Here is a 22,549-nt window from a genome sequence, read left to right on the forward strand (position 1 = left end):
GATAAGCTGAAAGTATCAGATAATATGGTAATTACAGCCTTAGTACATTTTAATAACACCCATAGAGACATTGAAGAAACTTTGTGGGAGCTTAGTAGTGTTGAAAAGGAAAAGCGAATAACAAATGGAATCAATAGTGCATACCTTCACACTCGTAAGAGGGCATTGAAAATAGTGAAATCAGATTACTTGAAGTTACTTAAAAATAGAAATATGACCATCAAACATGCAAAATATAAAGAGGAGGTAGATGAGCTTTTCCTTCAATTGAGCACGACACACTATTCATAACAGTAGGCTGAAAATCAGATTTCTACAACAACCATTCACAAGGAAGATGAACGTAATTCAAAAACCAAGGAGATCGTACACTTGATTGAAGGAATCCACACTATTTACAAAGGTGAAATTTAGCATATCATTCTTACCTCCCTCTACTTAAACAAGAGATATAATGTCAATGATGATCAAAATGGCCAGCACGAAGTTAGATTCAAGAATTCTGATTTTTACAACTGCAGTTGTATATCTTCACACTATCAAGAGGTAACAACGTTTCTGCATGAGGATGAGGACAAATTAAGGGATATTAGTTTCAAAGAGGGTGGTTTGATTGATGAATCTTGCAGTGATTCAGAGAGCCCAGAGTTGTCATTAAATATGTAATGAAGGCAACTACAGTCCAACTTCAGATTTGTTACTGAGTTCTTATGACATGGCAACATTTCACTTATTGGTTGGTAATTTTTTCCTCATCCATACTTCAATCATTAGTGGTTTTCTAACCTGGTCACATGTTGCATTTTCAGATTTGGCCAAGACTACAATTGATATTGAGTTGCATGGTTATGATTTGAGATTAGATATTGCACATGAGTTGGAGTTCACTACGCTTGGGCACAATGACGCCTTCAGCATCATTCCTCATGATAATATATCTTATGCAAGCGACATTTGGAGATATGATGAGTTGATTTGCATACATATGGGAGGCACAATTGGCGCCTATTTGTTCAGTTGGTTGATTCAGGAGGATGGTGGATTGTTGGACATCTATTTCTATGCCAATAATCGATTTGATAGGTTCATTTGGGATCCAAGAGTTGACAGGGTAGATGCTTTGCATGGATTATGTTGTGATACTACATAGTCTAAGATTTGGTGCAGTACAAATTAGAGTCGCACAACCTACAGATGCATCAGTGTTTCATAGACTGATACAGGATCCAAGGATCTTACTTATGGATGAGTTGCACCCTTCTTTTAGGTTCCACAATATGGTATATCCTCGTTATATAGTTACTAGTACGAGCTATGGAGCAGCTTGCAGATGGATATGGGACCCTCGTATTGGTTTATGCACTCATGATTACTTGAGGGCAAGCAATCTTGAGGAGGGAGGACTATGATGTCCCCAAGTTGAGACATTAGAGAAAATTAAGGAAAATGCATAACATATTTTAAAGTGAATAAAATGGAGCTTAAGGAAAATTATTTAAATTTATTTTAATATTGAAAAGGAGGGCCATTAGGTGACGAAAGTGGAAGAAGACGAAGGACAAAAGGAGGAATGTGAAGAGTCACCAAGGTGAGTTTAAGATGGGGAGGGGTGCTTATTTGCAGCTATGCTTGGATTTTGGTGTTTGTTTCAGATTTCTCTTTGAGAAAAGGGAAGCTTTGGCTTTCAATTTCTAGAAACCTTCAGTGACTCGCTGGATCAGCCGCCAACCCGGTTCAGCATTAGGGGTGGATTCATGTTAAAGGTTCCTTTCTATGTTTTTCTGATCTGACTGTTGCTGTTGTTTCTAAAATTGGATTTCTATGCATGTTATTGTGTTGTTGGTTTATAATGCAATAACAGATTTTGAGATGTTTTGCATGAGTATTTTATTGATTATTTGTTGGGTTTAAATTGCATAAACTACCTACTATATTATGAAATTATTTGGGAGAAATTTTGGGTAAAATATCCATCCGAGATACTACAGATAATCTTCCTTCCAATGTATGAGAGGAGATAGGTTTGAGATTTCTAGTTTGTCCGCACATCCTAGCGAACCCATAATCCCTATTTCCTTTCATTACAAGTTCAAAACCAAATAAATAGGCTTCCTAGAAGTGCACACCCTTGTTGTGGTTTTCTCCTTTTGAATGTAGTTTTAAACACCTTATAACGTAAAATGCTGGCACCCATCCCAAAATGATCACATGAATAATATTTGCAAGAAAATTGTTATTTTTCCCCTTAGTTGCCCACTTGGATCAATATATAATAAACTAAATAACATTGAAGTTAAATATTTTATTACTTAATACTATTTAATTTAAATGCTCTAGAATAACCTTCTCCAATTGACATCCAAAAATAGAAATACTACCAACTAACCAAGTTGGTGTCTAATCTAACACTTACTGAAAATAGTGTGGACGAATTGTCCAAACCCAGTCCAAAAAAGGGTGTTATATGAATCTCACTTGATGGAGCTCAATGTGACAGCCACATTGTCAAATAAGTTGGATTAAACTATCACCATGAGCCCCCTAAGTATACATCTTTAGCCTACAAAAAACTGCCTAGTAGGATAACAATCACCTTGTTGGAAGTGCTTATGAAAGGGACTTTACAGTTCACCCTTTCCAATCTGACTGTTGTTGTTGTTTCTAAGATTAGATTTCTATGCATGTTATTGTGTTGTTGGTTTATAATGCAATTAACAAATTCTGAGATATTTTGCATGAGTATTTTATTGGTTATTTGCTGGTTTTAAATTGCATAAACTACCTACTATATTCTGAAATTGTTTGGGAGAAATTTTGGGTAGAATATCCGTCCGAGATACTACAAATAATCTTTCTTCCAAAATGAGAGGAGATAGCTTTGAGATTTCTAGTTTGTCCACACATCCTAGTGAACCCATCATCCCTATTTCCTTTCATTAGAAGTTCAAAACCAAATAAATAGGCCTCTTAGAAGTGCACACCCCTTTTGTGGTTTTCTACTTTTTAATATAGTTTTAAACACCTTATAACGTAAAATGCTGGCACCCATCCCAAAACGATCACATGAATAATATTTGCAAGAAAATTGTTATTTTTCCCCATAGTTGCCCACTTGAATCAATATATAATAAACTAAATAACATTGAAGTTAAATATTTTATTTTATCTAGTTACTTAACACTATTTAATTTAAATGCTCTAAAATCACCTTCTCCAATTGCCATCCAAAAATAGAAATACTACCAACCAATTTGGTGTCCAATCTAACATTTACTGAAAATAGTGTGGACAAATTGTCCAAACCCAATCCGAAAAAGGGTGTTATATGAATCTCACTTGATGGAGCTCAATGTGACAACCACATTGTCAAATAAGTTGGATTAAACTATCACCATGAGCCCCCTAAGTATTCATCTTCAGCCTACAAAAACCTGCCTAAATTAAGGATAACAATCACCTTGTTGGAAGTCCTTATGAAAGGGACTTTATAGTTCATCCTCCCCAAAGTAGTGTAATGTCCCCAATTTTGGTTATTCTGTGCAGTTGATAGAGTTAGCTCATCATGGTGACCCGCGTGAGCTGACAGGGTGTTTTGGGGGTCTCAGTTGATTACTTACTATTTTTAGTAAGTCTATTATGGGCAGTTGCTATTTTTGGTAGCGCCTTGGATGGCTTGATAGTTGGTTGTCACCTGCAATTAATCAAGTTAATAATTGCATGAGCTCTTATTTATTTATTATTCATTGAATTGCATTATTATAATAATGACTTTAAAAGATATTTCTAAAAACCAAGTTGGATATTTTCTAGTGTTGAGTTCTTTAGGGAAACTTTCACAATTTCTGAAGTGGAGTTTTATGGAAATTTCTGCCAACGAAAGCTTATAAACGAGAGCTCATTTCATTGAGAAAGGCACGTTTGATTATATATTTGATTTTGTGCCTTCGTGGCTATTTCCTGGGTTTTAAACTATATGCCCTTGCTGATGTGTAAGGTTGGAAATTCAGAGAATTGCATTTGCAATTTAGCTACTGAGGTATACTTAAGATTGCCTAACTTCTCTACTGTTCATCACTGTATCTGAGAAGTGTTTTCATTCCACTGCTGAAGTATAGTGGATTTGGTATTTGCTAGATATTTTCCTTACTGTAGCATATTGTGGCTAAGGAGAATACTACTGAAAAGATTATTGGTTTGGAGAGAGGATTGATTTGTAGAGGCTGGTATCAGCATTCATATCTAGAGGAATTGATTGAGGACTTATTTGGGTGTTGTTCTTCATTCTCAAGTGGAATCTCCTAAGTTTGGAAATCATACCTACAAGTAGAAGCCATATGCATTGTTAGAAATCATTGTGTTGGGCTTGCATTTGAAAATTTGGGCCGGTTATCATAAATTGCAGGATATTGTGCATGTTGAGAAGCTTGTGGCTGAATCAAGGTGAGTTGTCACCCATATCTAGACCAGCCCTATTGCTCTTTATGACCTGCGGCAGCCTTTGGGAGCCCTGTGATCACTACAGCAGGTGGTATTGTATTGTTCGAGAGGGTTATTTTTTTACTAGAGGGTCTGCACATATCCCAACTGTGATCTACAGTTCAACTGGACGCCATTTCTTTCCTGACCATGACTTGCAATTGGGAGTAATGCGGTTTAATATCAATCATGTTTATTAGTATCTTTGGCTTGCGTTGAAGTTGAGAATGGAGAGCTTGTGTTAAGGAGCCGTCTCTAACTTATTTCTTGGGTCCTCCTACCGGCAAAGGCAAAGAATGGTGTTATGAAGTAAATCAGGTTTCATCACTGTTAAATTCTAGAAATTTGGTTTCTTGTTATTTGATCACTGTTGCCTCTTTCCTCTAATATAGTTATATGTAATTCTAGAGTTGAAAGGTTAGATTCAGTATTTACCATGTACTCGTCATATCTATGGAGAAATTAAATAAAACAAAGGCATAGAAACACTGTTCTTGGCATCAATAATTTTGTAGTTTTTTTTTACAGTAGTATCAAATGCTTGCTTGGGAAGTGTTTGATGTAATGTCAAATTGTTCAATGTAAGAGAAATTGATGCTTGATTTAGCTATAACCAGTCAGGGTTATTACAAGTTGCTTGTCACCAAGCAATTTCAGCACTGGATACTACAAGATCTCACTTTTCCATGTTGCATCATCTACTAACATATTTTTCCACTCATCCAAGTACTCTTTGAGGATCCTCTTTCATGAATTACTTTACCTATAGTTAGTAATGGCCTCTGGAATCAAGATTAACTTCCCCTACTCATCTAATGGTGGCAAATCTAATAAGAGAATAACATTAGCCTTGAGTCCTTTTTTGAGCCTAGGCACATGAAACACATTGTTCACTATATTTAGCTAGAAGCTCCAACTTGTAAGCTACTTGTCCAATCCTATTGGAGGTTCTAAAAAGAAAATAGAAATGGGGATTAAACTTCTTCAACCAACTCTTCTTGAGAGAGGATTGTTTGTATAGCTTGAGACTTAAGTAAATTGTCATCAACCTCAAAACTATGCTCTTTGTGACTCTAATCAGCATGCAACTTCTGTTGATCTGGGCTTGCTGCAAATTTTCTCTTCGCTTACCATTTTTTATTTTGTTTTAAATCATCATCTTTCCATCAAAGCTTCATCAATTTTCCCATCTAACACCTTGTCTTGACAATTATTTGACAACATTTTGCGGCATTTATTATTTTATACTTAATGAAATTTTCACAATTCCACCCTAAATTTCCAATCTTAACATTCTCTCAAAGATCTCGGGCTCCTTTCTTTCACAAATTTTGAACTCCATGTGTATCAAGAAAACTTCATGATCTTATTTTGTTTCTTATCCTCGAGAGTTGTCTCAAATCATACAATTTGGCCAAAGATTCTAATTTCAGATCGGAAACTTCAAACATGGAATTTTCAAAATAATGATCATCTCAGCTCATATAGCGATTGAAGGGTGACCTTGACCAAGAGGCAAATATCCAAAACGAAATCCTCCTAAAACTTGATTTTGTCCTTTGAGATTCAATCCTTGAAAAATTCCTTCATTCTACATCTTGGCCAAGTAATTTTTGACTTGACTCACCCGTTACTTTAGAGCTAGGAGACTTAAGAAACCCAAAAAATAATGTTGCCAAGCTAAGGAAAACTAAGCAAACACTAAGCTAGAAACCAAATAAAGGAGGGGATTCCCAATTGTGATGGGGCTTGTGTTTACATGTTACCCAAAAAAATGTCCACATCCCTAAGATGAGGATGTTTTTGGGATGTAGGGACTTGGGAAAATGTCCCCCACAACACCACCTTCTTTGTAGGGGATATCATTGGGTTGCTTATTATGTGGCACTTGTCATTACATACTGATTGCAACCTTAACTTTGTGAAAACTAGTTTGTCTTTCATTGGACACTCATATAGATGCTATATTATGGATTCTTCCTTAAAGATTTCAATTCACCTCACTTTCTATCAGTGTTGCTCCCTACTAATAAATTTGTTGTTGTCATTCCCTATTTTAGCCCTTGGTCCCCGCATCCTTGTATCCCCCTACCAAGAAACTTTGTGGGGACAATGATACATTCTTTTTTGCTAAGGTTTAAAAATTAAAGTTTTTTAGTTTTCATGTTTAACTTTGAAGTTATATAATGGTTAGGGTTTTGAATTCAGAAGTTTGTCTCTACTAAATATCTTGTCAGGTTGTATAACATTTATCTTGTGATAATGCAGCTGCGCATGGAAGCATGATAAACCAGGTTTGAGGTTAGGATTAGTGATGTACAACTATTGTGTTTTCAAATTTTTCGAAAGCATTTATTTCCTCAAATGCTACTCTTTGCATGTCAAAAGCATAGAAAAGTGCTCAAAGTTGTTAAAGTTGTAGCTTTAGTCAGATTGAATTGATCTAGAGATAATTCTTTATGGTCATTGGTAAATCATCATTTAGACAAATACTCTTATATCTACTTATATATATATATATATATAGTATGGTTATATATATTATTGTTAATGATTAACCATAGAGACATGTCTCCTCTCATATTTATAAGTCATTGAAATCTGCATTGGAACACACCAATAAAAATGACAATGTTATTAGATTTGCAGAAAACAATCTTTAATACCTCAACATGGTATCAGAGCGCCAAACTGCAAATGTAGATAATGGAATGAAGGAAATATAATCTTAGCTTAGGAGGAAAATACTACAACGATGCTTCACTGAAACAGATGGTGGACATCACAATAACAAAAAGGCTTGGTGATTGAAGGACGGAGAAGTTGGTGAAGTTTTGTGGATATTGTGATTTGTGTCAGTCATTGAGTTCATACCCTATAGCTGTTCTGTGTAAAATTGAATTCATGCATAAATCTTCGCGCAAGGCAAAATCGTGGGAAAAATCTAAGCAGCCAACACCTGTTGTTCGTTCTCTGCAGATCCTTGGTTTTGTATTATTAATAGAGACAATAAAAAACGTTGCTTTGTAGTTTGACCTTGCAATGTGATCTCCAGTTTGCACTATATAAAGTGGACTTACTGTTATGTGATTCTGAATACTAAAGAATTCAATGTCCAGATCTGAACCTTATTGATGTCTTCAGAACATATTTTCTATGGATGAAAGTTGATTCTGGTCTTTGTATGAAGAGAGGGTTATATTCATGCATTGATGATAGTGGATATTTCTACTGCTTCTCACTAATTTGAGTGTATTTACTAGATTAGTGCATGGTACTACGGCAAGAACCACAATGAAAAAACAAATCTTGGACTCTAGGCAAACGACTTTTGAATGAGACATTTTCTGTTGTGAGAAGAGTTCCAATTGTTAAAGACCTGGCAGCTCCCCTGTAGCAGATTTCAGAAGAAATGGGATCGCTAGGGCTCAAATTTAAACTCCCTGTTCTTTGGAGTTGGATTCATTGGAAAAGACATCATGCAGCGTACAGTTGGCCTCCCTGTAACTTCCTGTCAATCTTTTACACATCTAGTAAATTTATATAGATAATAGCTGATCCGACATCTGATCAATCTGAACATGGAAGAGAGAACAGAAGCACAACTTACGAATATGAAAAGAATCGACAACACAGAATGTGTGTAGAGAATCTTCGTGCAAACATTGAAGGAAAATGCTATATGTCATCTTGATAGAAAGGAAGCCAAGTAGAGTAGATAATTGGAGAGGAAAGTCGTTACGATTATGCACGACTTCAAAAGCTGAGTGTGTTTCATAGATTTTAATAAGCAAATGAGATAAGACGTCATTATAGACGATCAAATATTTATATTTTGTATCAAGGAAGGCATCACAATGAAACGAAAGGTGAATCCAGGCACAAAATGCAATGATAAGAGGAATTGCTGAAATATAGATAGATTCTACTGATCACAGGCTACACTACATGGTAGCAGATATATGAAGGCAAGCAATCAACAAACAGTAAAAATAATAAACAGCCAACATTTAAGAAGAGGAAGAAGAAGCGACTATAATCAGACATGTTTAAGAGGGCTAAGATAATTTACGTAAATTGCACATCTTATAAATCAGGGACCAATTCAAATGAGGAACATCTTGTAAATTGCACTTTTTGATTTGGCTCTTGCACTGTCAATACCACTATCCACCACTCTCCCAAACTTAGTATGATATATATATATCTATATATATATATATATATATGTATATATATGTACATATATATATATATATATGTACATATATATATATATATATGTACATATATATATATATATATATGTACATATATATATATATATGTACATATATATATATATGTACATATATATATATATATATATATATATATATATCATTGTGACTTGATAATAGAGCCTCATGTTTGTGTTTGCCATGTATTCAAGGATCCAGCATATTGCCAATCTGACTTCCTTGTTCAGTAGACTTAATATTTCAGGTAATATGGGGGTCATTCAATTTATCGGGGTTCATCAAGTCTCGTGTTAATAGAAGTAAGAAAGGAGAAACACGCAATACTTATTGTAATTGTTTTGATTGGCAAAGTTATCAACACAACTCAATTCCTCAGCCACAACCAGTTCAGATTACAAGACTGAAATCAATCAACCGCACATATGCACTGCAACAATGGGGCAGTACAATACAGTCCAATTCATATTTTGTCCAAGGAGTGAGTGAATTATCAAACTTTGATAGGGGTGACAATTTCATTCGGCGCAAGTCTGCAGATCTGAGACAATACTCAAATTCAAGAATTCACAATAAACTATCTTTACATGCAAGTAACTGTTTGACAAAATTACTTTGAGGATTTGAGTGAAAGGTTTTTCAAATCTAAATTGAAGACATCATAAAATCGCCAGTCTCAAATTAAGCATATTAATTCAGAGGAAGTGGATTGTATTGAGATAGTTTCTCTTGTTTACATTTTCTTCCAAAGAGGAGGATATAGGAGTGGGAATTTTACATTGTGGGGGGAATAATAGTCAATGTTCCATTCTCACTTGAACCATCTTTAGAAAGGAGATGTTCCATTCTCAAATGTCGATGGACCCTCATGTGCAGATAGGTATTCTTATCTTTTACATTTATCTACTCATTATAGTTTCTCTCCTATTTGTAATTCTACTGTAAGAGTTATTTGCCTTGATCTTTTCCTTTATGTCTAAAGATTTTCTTGTAGGAAAATAAGGTTGGTACTTTACACGCTACCAAATATTGTGCAGACTCAATCTTATGACAGTAGCTCAAAAGAAGTTGTGATCTAGGATTATTAGTCATCTAGTGATTAGGTTGGATACAGTGAGGCTATTGAAACAAATATCCTTGATGACTGAGATTATGAGTGTCCATAGGAGCTTAGAAGATTGATACTCAGAGGGAGTCTAATAATAAATCATGAGGAAATAACAACTTATCAGTAGAAAGTTGTCAAATTCAGAAGGAATCCGACATCCATCCTTGAGCGAAGAGAGCCTTTAAGGTAGTAACTAGGAGACCTCACTTCCTAGGATCGTTATTCAGAGGGAGAATTTTTGAGGTGCAATCTCTTCTCTATGAGGAAGAAGTTTGAAGTGAAATTCTTTGTAATGTACTCTCCTTTGTGAGAGAGAAGGTTGGGGTTCAAACCCTTGTTCCACCCTTTAGGAGCAGCTATAGTGGATTCACTCTCTGACTTGATTCATGGTGGATATCATGTGAGTTAATACACGATTCTGTTGGAAAACATTATGAGAGGTGATGATCTTTCATCAATGTTTGTGTATGGTTGCCATTGTAAGGTGACGATCTTACCAATAGCTTGACTTGTTATCATAATAGACTACATTGAGTTGCTATCCCAAAGTGTTGGAAATCGTGATAACAAATGTATAATTACTGACTACATTAAGTTGCTGTCCCAGACTGTGTCAGAAGTCATGATACTTGTCATGATAGTGATCATGACACCCCGATTACTTGTTATTTGATATACTACATTAAGTTTTTGTCCTTGAGTGTTGGAAATCAGATAACCTACATCCTACTAGGATATAACATATTCTCTTGGTAGGCATCTCAAATTTGATGCTAGTGCACATACCAAAAGAATGTGAGATTGATAAATATCATATGGTTGATATTCCTTGTTGAATCATACTTCAGATGATCTTGAAAGATAACATCTATTTTGATGAATATATGCTGATATCCTTAAATATGTCATTCAAGAATATCATATTGAGATGATTATCTCTATATGTTTGAGAGCATAATGTGTTCTAAAGCAATTCTCCTTAGCTAAGAGGGAGAGTTAAGGTTGTAGCTTCAATCGGGTTGAATTGACCTGGAGATAATTCTTTATGGTCATTGGTGAATCATCATTTAGACATACTCTTATATATATATATATATATATATATAATTGTTAATATATTATCTAATGATGATTAACCATAGAGACATGTCTCATCCTCTCATATTTATAAGTCATTCAAACCTGCATTTGGAACACACCAATAAAAATGGCAATGTTATTACATTATGATCTTTAATACCTCAACAACAGTTTTTGGCTCAAAAGAAATTTTGATCTTTAGATTATCAATAGCGCTCATATCTGAATCTGTAATGCAGTTTTAAGATTTGTAAAATTTATTTGTTACTCTTTTAAGTATATAAATTTTCATGTCATAAGAAATTATATTATTAAAAATTATATATTTTACTTATTTTCAATAATATATTTAAGTTTTAGAACTTCATTGTTATATAAAAGAAATGACATTTAGGTTTATTTATCACAAAGTAGAAAGTTCTTTGATGTTTGTGGTGTACCCTATATAGCTATTTCTCCTAAAAGAAAAATTCTCTAAGCCTTTTGGTGACATTATAATCTGAAAATACTTTTATTAGCTATTTATTTAAGTTATTTCTGATTAAAGATTAATTATTTATGCAACAATGCAGCTTTTCCTTGACTATAATGACTTGAAGAAGATACCCTACATGAGTGACTGGATAAAACAACTGAATAAAGATGTGCAAAATATAAGGTATGTTTACAATTGCCATCTCACTAAGATCTGTATTTCCAAATGAACTATTCATTTAACCCTCTTGTCATGAAGGAAAACACTATGCAATTTCTAATGAGCACTTCAGATTTAGGCTTTTAGGTTAGATTATTAGTGTTTGTCATCTTCTGTACATGTTGGTGCTTTACTCAAGTAGTTTTGGTGCTTCACTTAGTTTGTTGTTTTCTTTAGGGCAACTGGTATTAAAATCTAAACTATTACAGTGAAAGAAGATGCAATTAATAATCAAATATTAATAAGGAAAACATGCTATATAAATTTATAAAAGAGCAGGGTATAATGAAACAAAAACAAAAATAATAGGAAAACTTATAGAAATTGCATTTCAAGCATTAATTTAGAAGAAATTCAAATAAATCTTCAAAACCCAATGGGGCTCCTTGAATATCCTGAAAATGCTTTGGAGAATCAACTCAGTAGACTATAGGAGATTGGACAAGCATTTTTAAGTCAGGGTTAATGGACTAAAATTATAGATACATAATTATTGTAACCTGTAAATTGCAAAAGTGAATAAAGTTCATCCTTATGAACCTTGTACAGCTCAAGTTCTCAAAACACTTTATGGCCTGCCCCACGTAACAACCAATTCTTTATTGATTGTAGTTAAAATAATTGAATTTCGGAGAGAAAAGCTATTAAAGTAAAAAAATACATCAATTACATTTACCCCTCTAAATAAGTAAAAACTTACATTATTTTCCATAAATGATCAAAATAGGAACACAATGTACAATTACTTACAATAGCAAGTGGAAGTTCCTAAAGGAACCCCAAAAACTAAAAAATAACTAAACTCGTATCAATTTAAGGTCCTAACTAGAGTTAGTGCACTTAAAATAGATATAACCTCGACAAGTAATAAAAGAAAAAGCTATACTAGCCTTATAAAATGTTGATCCATTTTCAAACAAGATGAAATGTGTTAAATTCAAGCATGATAGATCCTACCTATTGGTGGTGTCCTTTATAGGAATATGGTACAATGAGAGTGAATAAATCCATCACATGTTATATTAGGATATTTGAACGAAAGGTATGCACTAAACTCGGACACATTTTTGCATGGAGACCGCTTTCTTATATCAAGTAAATCATTATTAATTCCTCGTTAAGATTTTGCAAGGATGCATGCTATGTTATGGAGTTGCTTTTTAATACCCGTAGAAAAAATTGGTGATTCATATTATGATCCACGCCATAGTTGGAAAACTCTCACTCAGCAACAACTCACCAAGCCCCCAAAAACTTATTCAGGAAACAATCAGCCAATTTTTCAAAAAAAAACTCGGGAACCAAAAAAACAGCTCAAATTTAATTAAAAATACATTTTTTTGCAAAATTCAATGAGAAGATGCATCCAATGAGTTAATTAATGAGAACACAAAAAAAAAAAGCTGACTTTATATATATATACACACATGTATCTATATATGTATACATGTATATCTATATATATGTATATCTATGTGTGTGTGTGTGTGTGTGTGTGTGTGTGTGTGTGTGTGTGTGTGTGTGTGTGTGTGTGTGTGTGCAAACTAGGTAGAAAGTCGGATTCTCATGAGGAATGTTGATGGCAAGAAGCAAACTAGTAAATAGTTCCTATAAAACTAGAAGTAAATATATCAATGTAGTTAGTTTCTACAAAACTACAAGTGAATACAATGATAGATCATAGTAAATAGTTTCTTTAAAAATAGAAGTAAATACATCATAGCAAAATAGTCCGAGCATGAGTTTGAGCAATTTTGGCCTGCATCTTGGGTGTGAGCAAGTGGTTGAGCTGAGTCTTTCAGGATTCGGGAATAGAATTGAAACCAATTGATTTGTGTGAAAATGAGTTAGAATCATCAACAAATCATTGTTCTAGATTCAATCTAACCTCAAATAGCAAGAACAATTTTTTGGAGATAACATTGTGTAAGGCATGTTGATTGGAATTTTTCGAAAACCCCCAAAATCTAGATTTTTCATTTTCCTAATCAATACATAAATAAATTTGATTGTACATTGATGATACAAACCTATACGAACAAACCCAAATACATATTAACAAACTATACATAATTACATTGTAGTGTCAACCTAAAAAAGTACTTTACTATAAAGGATACCTGATTCATATATTCGGGGACAACCTAGAGAGTAGTTAAATAACGTTAAAGTCCAATTGTCCATTTGCATGAGTCAACTTGTACTATTCCTTAAAACAACAAAGAAAATGGTTACTATGTAGAAATATGCCACCAGTAACTCCTATGAAGCTGAAACCTATCTCAAACATCCTGACAGTATTTATACAAATATAACTTAAAGCATAAGAACTTATAATGTTATATTTGTATAAATCCTCCTGCCCCTGAGCTGCAAAAATGACTAAACAATGCTTTAAATGCAAACTGGTATAAAAAATGACATTTTTGAGGGTTCAACCTCTAATTTCGTGCATAGACAAATGTCTTCACAAAACTCGTTGAGATTTTCACAAAATCTTGGCGATTAATCTGCCATTTTTGGTCAAAAACTCAGCAAATTTTTCACCAGCTGAGTCGCAAGTAAACCCAGGAAAAACTCGCTGGTCCCAAAAACTCGGTGATCAGTAGAAACTAGCTGATTTATCGGCAATTATGGCAACTATGATCCACACTAATTTAATACTATTCATAGTTTATCCGTCCTATAAGAGTATATAAAATTATAACTACAAGAGGGGTTTCTCAAACATTATTTCAAGAAAGGCTCTTCAACTTGTTTGCTTAGGGAAAGAGCTGGTAAACTCAATCACAAAATTCATCCTCGAAAATAAATTGAGAAATCAAATGATAAAGATTATTTTTCAAAGACTTGTGATTTAATGTAATATGCAGACCTATTCTGCCCATTGTTTTGTGTTTTTGCTTTGTTTAATAGAGATAAAGAAGAGTGTAGATGATAGATTTACTTGAAACAAATAAACAACTGAGAAAAAAGAAAAGTTCAGAAAACCCTCAAAACTGAGGTAACTCTAATGTATTTTCTGAACTAAATATACAATACATCTCAGAATAATGAGCAACCAGGTTCAGAAAAGATAAGTGCAGCAACCTCATACATCCCCAAACAGCAGCATAAATGTTCAATTTTCAAGTAGATCTCCTTTCTAGAACCCCACAATCCTCCCAGACATGTATGACCAGCTAGGATTGTTGTACAGACAGCAAGGAAGCACAATTTCTCCTCAAAACTGCTTTTAATTCACTTACATCTGTTCTAGTGATCTTTGTTTTAAACTGCAACGAACCCTTTGTGTCTCCAACTGAGAACATCAATCGTAGTGACATGCAACTATGATTTTTGAAATAAACAACTTAGAAATCCTCCGAATTGGGTCTTTCACCAACATGGAAGATGTTGCCTGTAAGATATTTCATCCTTACAAATCCTGGGAAGAACAAGCTTGTCCAAAACAGTAGCAATATCAAATAATATCAAATCCAGCATAAGAAATGAGATCTTCAAGTTTGCCTGTAATGTTCCCTTATAATACCACCCTATACTTTGTCATTAATTCACAAACTCGAGTGAAGCAAATAGAAAAACATAGCTAAAGATGTTATCCTTTCTTAAAAATAAGATGAAATAGACCTGTTTCAGAAACCTGCTATCAAATTAGGTTACATTGCAGACATAGTTCATGAAATAAATCTATTATAAGAACAAGGAAATTATATATTCATCAATAAACACCAAATCTGATTCGTATGTGTAACTCAGTCATATAAGATACGGAATAAGGAAGCATAGGAGGATGCCTTAAGACAACCTTTCTCCCTCCATGCAGTCCCCCTCTATTCTTACATGGTTGGAGATCTTCTAGTTCATCAACAACCCCAATGTAGGGGTTAGAAATGAAATTGCAATACGATGCCCTTAGTTGTTCTCCCTTTCACAGTGCAATAGGGTGCCCTAATGGCTCTTCTCCCTACTTGACATTGTAGTAGGGTGCTCTAAAGTTTTTCTCCCTGAATGCTGATTCCCTATTTTGTTGGTAGTGGGCTAGCATCCCTCGCAGGATTCACGACATGGCTTAACCGCCTCCTGTGGTTCTATAAGACTATTGGTTGTATTGGGCATTGATAGGTTGATCTTTTGGTGCAATGACAACCCTGGCCTTTCTAACAATTGGTATCTGAGCTTGATCACAGGTTCAAATCTTGTAGGCCACAGCAAATGATGCTGGGTGGGGGATTATTGGTAGTGGGCCAGCATCCCTCGCAATATTCGCGACATAGCTTAATAGCCTCCTGTGGTTCTATAAGACTATTGGTTGTATCAGACATTGACAGGTCAATCTTTTGGTGCAACGACAACCTTGGCATTTCTAACATATTTACCCTTTTGACAGACTGTTGTAGTGTTGGTATGTATATTTGATATTTATTTTACAAAGTTGTGCATATATACATGTATAAAAGCTAGTGATGATATCTACATCACCAATGGAAATTGGAATATTAACAAATGTCCATTTGATCTAATTACTTGCTAAGCATCCAATATTCTATATATCTCTATGGTTTTATTTGAATATGTGATTTTTTTTTTTTTTGTGTCTTTATGTCTTTGAGGCTGATTTACTAATCAAGGTTTTATGATTTGTGATTGTTGGCTAAAATTTTTGTAAGCCACTGAAGCCACAACTTACAAAACTATGACTTTAGGCAACAATATAGTGAGATAAATCTCTCCTCTCAACAATAGGGGAGGCTCCCTTCTTACCTTAGGTGGGTACAACAGAGACCTAACTGAATTAACAAAAGGATGGTTGTTCTTAATCAGTTCCTCTTTTTTTAGGAATGATTCATACAAAGCTGCAACTTTCAATTTAACAAAAGGTATCTATTGCTACAATAATATTGGTGGCTTCGAAGTTGATGTAAGAAAAATAATAGAAACACCACTTTACTTATATATTTTGTGGATTAACAATAAGGGCCCAAAGTCTCTTATGATTAATTTGTTGTGGTGAAGAATCCGAATAGATGGCAAAGCACAAAGTCTCTTGCCAGCTATCTAAATTTAAAAGATACTATAAATTAAAGCACCAGTCTTTAACTTCGAGTATTTGTGACCACTATCAAACTATAACAATCTTGTTTCTAGAAGCTCTCAGTCTTCAAGAAACCAAACCGAATGCTCAAATGATCCACACAAGAAAACTACAAATTGAATGAAAGATAAATTGATCAAAGCAACATAAGTATACAACGACCAATTTCAAGCCTCACAACAAAAAGTTTGGGAACAACTAAAAATTCTTCTATTCAATTCAGGAATTTTGTATCTAGAAACATGAAGTTTTCAAGTTACAAGCAACTTCAGCATAGTCTCCTTGCATAAAACAAAGGATGATTATTTATAATGAACTCTCCCCTTTATATAGGAAAAGAAGAGGAGAAAGGTGGAGAAGAAAGTGGAAACTCTTAACAACCTTGACTTATTCACCAACAAACTTCTCACTAACTTTGACATATTCAAATTTGCATGCCTAATGCAGTTGCAACTTGATTACATGAAGCATGTATATAGGTGTATGTTCCTTGTATTTACAAAATACATTGCTTCTAGATTCAATCTGCCATAATCTACTTCTACTCCTAAAAAGCATGGAAAAACAATACCCAAGGCACTTGAAAGAAATTTTCATGTATCCATGAATTCTCTGAATTTTTGCATGCGGTTGTCCTGTCCTTGTGTGACAACTGGTAACTTACATATCACATTGCATTCTTTGAAGTAATGTTGTCAAACTCTTTCATTTTTCTTTGTAGATCATGAAGTGAAAATCTGTAGCTTGTGAGAGTATCAACTTCCCTAATATCAAAGTTTTCCACCTCAAGCTATAGACAGATAACTCTCTCAAGTTCTGACATGAAGACTTCCTCATCAACAAGTTCTACAGTTTCAGCAATGATTTTGCAGGTCAGATTCTGACAACTATTGCTGATCATGCACTCTTGTTCTCGTAATTTTTGTACCGCTGCTTCACCTTTAGTCACTAGACCTTGCAACCCTTTTTCCCTATTGATCATTAGATGCAAGTGACTGTAGTACATCTCAATTGAAGAGATGATTCCACAATCACAGAAAACATCTAATTCAACCTCAGTCATGGTCCTCCATACATTTAGAGGGACTTGAGTTGTAAATGAAAAGAGGCAAGAAGCTCCCTCAACCTAGCTGAAATATCCCTTGCATGCCTTAGCTTTCTGAAACTTTTTCTGATCATGTCCACTCCTTGAGATTCGAGGTGGTCACACCAATTATCTATTGCCTTAGCTTTTGGTGCAAGAGCATCTTGGGGAAGGACAAATCCCTAAAAGCAATTTTGGCTTGTAAATGGTCTAGCCAACCATTTGATGAATAAGGACTAATGATTAAGTCCTATGGTGTGTCTTGGAGATGTAAATAGGTAGAGGTGAAGTCCTAATCATGAACTTAGAAGATAGGACCTAAGTATCACTATAAGACAAAATTTGGTAAAAGAAGCAAAATATGGGAGAATACCTTAAAATGGGGAAAGGAGTGATTTGGAGTGGTCTTTAGATGTTCTTGGAACATTCTAGGAGGTTTGAAATCAAATTGGATCAGTTTAGCAGGCTAAGAAGCCGTATTACCAAAAATTGTAAAGTTGCAATGACAACTTTTGCACTTTTCACGAAAAAGGCAAAAGCAGAGTTTGTAACTTGACCTAAAAGTCTGAGTGGGTAGGGAAAGGGTATATAAGCATCATCCAACTCATTGATAGGGGTTGTTTATGTGAATGTACAGACAGTTCATGAAATAGCAAGAAATTGTTAACAAGAAACGAGGTTTTTGATTGAAGGTTTTGTTTTCTTGCATTGATTTTCTCACTGTACTGAATGGAACACATGACTGAAGGCATGTAGAAACTTTGTGTAGTTTGGTGTGAGCATTTGAATTTATTTAGGCAAGTTTTGAAAATTAGTTAGTTATATGCTTCCTGCTGGTTGGTTTTGAGCAGACAACACTAAAAAATGGGCAAAGCTTGAAATCCCAAGGTAATGGCCTTTGGGATTCAAGTTGTAGCCTTTTTATACTATGTAATAGGGTTTTTCTTGGGTGCAAGAGTCAGTTTGCTATTTATGCAAGTGAGCCCTAGGCAAGCTAGTGAAGGCTTGGCAAGGTGCAATGATGCTTGCAAGTGAGTTCTAGTATGAACAGTGGATTGATATGTGCCAGTCTTGATTGGGCAATGGTGGAGTAGTGTGTGAGGTGTCCACAAACCAAAGGAGGAGGTCAGATGCATAGGTTAGGCCATCGTATAAGTTGGATTGTTGTCATTGCCCTTGAAACCATCAAAATAGGGGTTTCTGGAAAAGTATTATACGGACACCATGGAGGCCTAAGACCTAGTAAATCCTTGAGCCTAGGTCAATTGGAAACAAAGTCTAGAAGGCATCAATAGGGCCTGTTAAGAGTTTTAACAAGTTATTGAAGAAACCTTGTTTTTAGGAGGGCTAACTGGGGCTCTTTGGGCTACAAGGTCAAATAGAGCAAGAATGGGTTTTAGGTGTGTGAGACCCAACAAAATGGTGCAAAATGGCTTGAAATATGTCAAGAACCTCATGAGGAAGGTCTAAGCTTGGTTTTGCCTTGTTGGGAGCATTTGGTGGACTTTTGGCTTGATAGGCCAAAAAGGTGCATAGTTGGGGTTTTGGAGTTAGAGGAGTGAAATTTGAATTGATAGGAGAGTTTCTTGGTAAAAGGGGATTAGGAGAGAATCCTCTAGGTTGGTGTTAGAGAAGAGAACCTACGAAGGCTAGATGTAGCCTTGGTAGAGCAAGAAAACTCTAAAAAGAAGAAGCTCCCCATCAAAGTGGTATCAGAGCCATAAGATTGAGGCTTGTGGTAATATGTTGTTTCCTATTGAATCAAGTGGGTCTACAAAGATGGTGACCAATGCAGAATTGGCTAAGGAGGTAGATGAGCAAAAGAAGATCATGGATGAGAAAACTAGGCTTCTAGGTGAGGCTATAGAAGAGATGAAGGACAAATTGAAGGAAATGGAAGAGGCAGCTCTAGCAAAGGGAGATGAAGACACTAGCACCAGTAAAGGCAAGAAGAAGGTAGACTTGGAAGATGAGATTCCTGAACTTGATCGTCCACTTGGTGAGCAAGAACTATTCCTCAAGGCCCTCAAACGTTTGGAGGAAAGAGTCTTGAGAATATTCCAATGTTCTATGGGAAGATGGATACAAAAGTAGTCCTAGAATGGATTGAGAGCATTGAAAATCATTTTGAATGTGAAGAGATAACAAAGGCTCAAAAGGAAAAGGTGGCAAAATCAAAATTGAAAGGACATGCACTAACTTGGTGGAAGTTTGTACAAGAGGAAAGAGAGAGTGAAGGAAAGAAACCAATAGCCAACTAGAAAGCTATGGTAGCAAAGGTAAAGGAGACCTATTTACGAGAGGACTCTGAGATCCAACTTCACAAGAAAAGGTACAATCTCAAGCAAAAGGATCTTGATGCAGCTTCCTACACTGAAGAGTTCCAAAAAATAGCTTTGAGGTCAAGGGTACAAGAGGCAGAAAGCATGAAGGTGGCAAGATACCTAAATGGCCTTAAGTTGTCTATCCAAGATGAACTAAGTTTGTTTAGTCTCACTACTTTGCATAGCTATTTCCAAATGGCTCGGAGGTGCGAGACAATTGAGAAAGAAGAATGATTCAAGCTCTAAAGGCAGAGGCAAGGGTAAAGATTTCAGAGGCAACATAAGGGGTGACAAGTTGAGAAAGAAGAATGACTCAAGCACTAAAGCCAAAGGTAGGGATAAAGATTTCAGAGGCAACTTAAGGGGTGGTCCTAGTGGAAGGACCAATGATGAGAGGAGCTATGGAGAGTCCAAATGGACTGAGTACACCAGGGAGACTAGTCAAAGGGGAGGCTCCAACATAGGAAGAGGTTCTAATAATAGTGTTGTCCTGCATTTTGTCACCACAAAATGTTGGTAACAACACGAAACTTTTTCATGCTAGTTTCGTGTTTCTCTAAGCTTAAATTTGATATTCAATTTTTTACTGTTGATCGATTGATCAATTTCAATTCATATATCAAATTGTTTTTCTAAAGGCCTTCGTCAAGTCTTTTTCGTTTTGCTTTCTATCGAGCATTTGCTTGATTTTTGAAGCCTTCATCGTCCGTTCTTTGTTTTTGAGTTTGAGTTTGTTTGTTTTTAGTCCTTTGGTTTTGCTCATGTCATGCCCTTCGCTTTTCTCTTCGATTTGGTCTAACTTAGAGGTCAATTAGAGTTGTCAATCAAGAGTTATGCCCATTTTAGTGCTTCAAAAGTGGGCCTTTTGGGTGCAACAACACGAATTAAAAATATTATGTTATATTTTTAATTTGACTTACACTTTTTGATAAATATAACTTATATTCACTTTTTGTTATGTTTTTATGTTCCTTTAACTTTAAATTTTTAACTTAAAGTGACTATAGTGCATTTTATGTTATAATTTTAAGTTGTCACTTTTTAATTTTTCATTTAATGTAACTATATAACTATATAGTTTCAGTTTAATTTTTGGTTTTAAAAATCAAATGTTTATTTAAATGTTACTTTTTAAATGATGTTTATATGTTATATTTCTAAATATGATAAATAAATATTGTTTATGACCCATTTTGTAATATTTTTATAATTTTAAATGAATTAAATAACTTAAAGTCTTGATAAGTGGACATTTTACATGCAAATAAGATGTAAACTCCATCAAAAGTGGACATTTTACATGTCATTGCATATAAAGTTTACTTTGGTGGACTTTTTTGATGTCATTACATCAAAAGTCCATCATAAGTGGACCTTTTTGATGCTATTGCATCAAAAGTGAAGTTTTCATGCTTAGACATCTAAAAAGTGAGTTGCATTTTAAAACATGCTTCCTCCCCCAAAAGGTCCGTTTTTGCCTATTAGCATATTTTCAAACATGTAATGGCATCCAAAAAGTGTGATTTTGGAGAGATGCATGTTTTAAAATATGTAAATGACCCCAAAAGGTCCGATTTTGATCAAAAGACATGTTTTAATATATGCATTGACACTTCAAAAGTCCATTTTTGAAGAACATGCTCTTGCCCTCCAAAAACCCGATTTTGATCATAACTTGAGATTTTCTCAATGGATTTGCATGAGATTTCTTCCATTAAAAGCGTTTTTGGTTGGCAATGATTTCTCTTGCTTCTAAAATGGATTTATTAAGCTCAAAAATGTTTTTGAAAGCTTCATGATAGGGTACATTTTTGGATAAATCCGCAAATAAATCAATTTTTAATGCATGTTTTAGCTCCCAAGTAAATCAATTTGGCATATTTTGCAGGTTACATTGCTTTGTGGTTCATATTTTGGTGTTTAATGGTCAAAACGTTTTGATCTTGCATCATGGAGAAAAACGTTTTTGCCAAAAAACCTCCCACAAGCATGAGAATCCAAAAATGTTAGATTATGGAGCATGAATAGGGCTCGTTTTGGCATCATTTAACAAGATTTCCTTGTTTTCTACCCTCTCCCGTTCGAATTTGTTAAGTTGGAAAAAGTCTTAGTGTTTTGAAAGAATTTTTCAAACATTGGAGCCATCGTTTCCCTTCATTTTTGGCACATGTAAGTGGACTCTTGTTTTCTTGTTTTAAATTTATGCTTATCTTGCTGATTTTATGCATGTAATTACCAGATGGTTGCCACTTGTTAAAATCTTTGCCATGGAAAGTGCATTTTTTCTTTAAAAATGAAGTTTTTGATCATTTTCATGTTTTTGAGTATTAAAGTGCATTGCATCTTGGTATGTTTGAGTCACTTTCCAAAGGTACGTTGTTTCTTTTGTGTTTTGCGTTTTGTGCTTGCTTGCCGGTTTTCTCTACTTGGAGAAATTATAAGTTCTTTCC

The 22,549-nt window shown here is 34.7% G+C and overlaps 2 protein-coding genes across 7 annotated transcripts in view; one reads left to right on the plus strand and one right to left on the minus strand.

The window, feature by feature from the left end:
* Positions 1-22,549, minus strand: part of LOC149539561 (uncharacterized) — a 250,070-nt gene that overhangs the window by 181,313 nt on the left and 46,208 nt on the right. The gene's annotated exons all lie outside the window — the stretch shown is intronic.
* PES1 (Esterase/lipase/thioesterase family protein) overlaps positions 1-22,549 on the plus strand; it is a 201,828-nt gene that overhangs the window by 143,985 nt on the left and 35,294 nt on the right. For both annotated transcript variants that reach the window (XR_016356257.1, XM_089800790.1), the window contains exon 13: positions 11,475-11,560. Coding sequence is in view for 1 of the 2 variants with exons in the window: in XM_089800790.1 (XP_089656916.1) it covers positions 11,475-11,560 (86 nt within the window). In the remaining variant the exon portion in view is untranslated. The remainder of the gene's footprint in view (positions 1-11,474; positions 11,561-22,549) is intronic.

The sequence above is a fragment of the Cupressus sempervirens genome, chromosome 9, assembly GCF_028749045.1.
Source record: "Cupressus sempervirens isolate cs-2001-9-10 chromosome 9, ASM2874904v1, whole genome shotgun sequence".
Classification (NCBI taxonomy): Eukaryota; Viridiplantae; Streptophyta; class Pinopsida; order Cupressales; family Cupressaceae; genus Cupressus; species Cupressus sempervirens.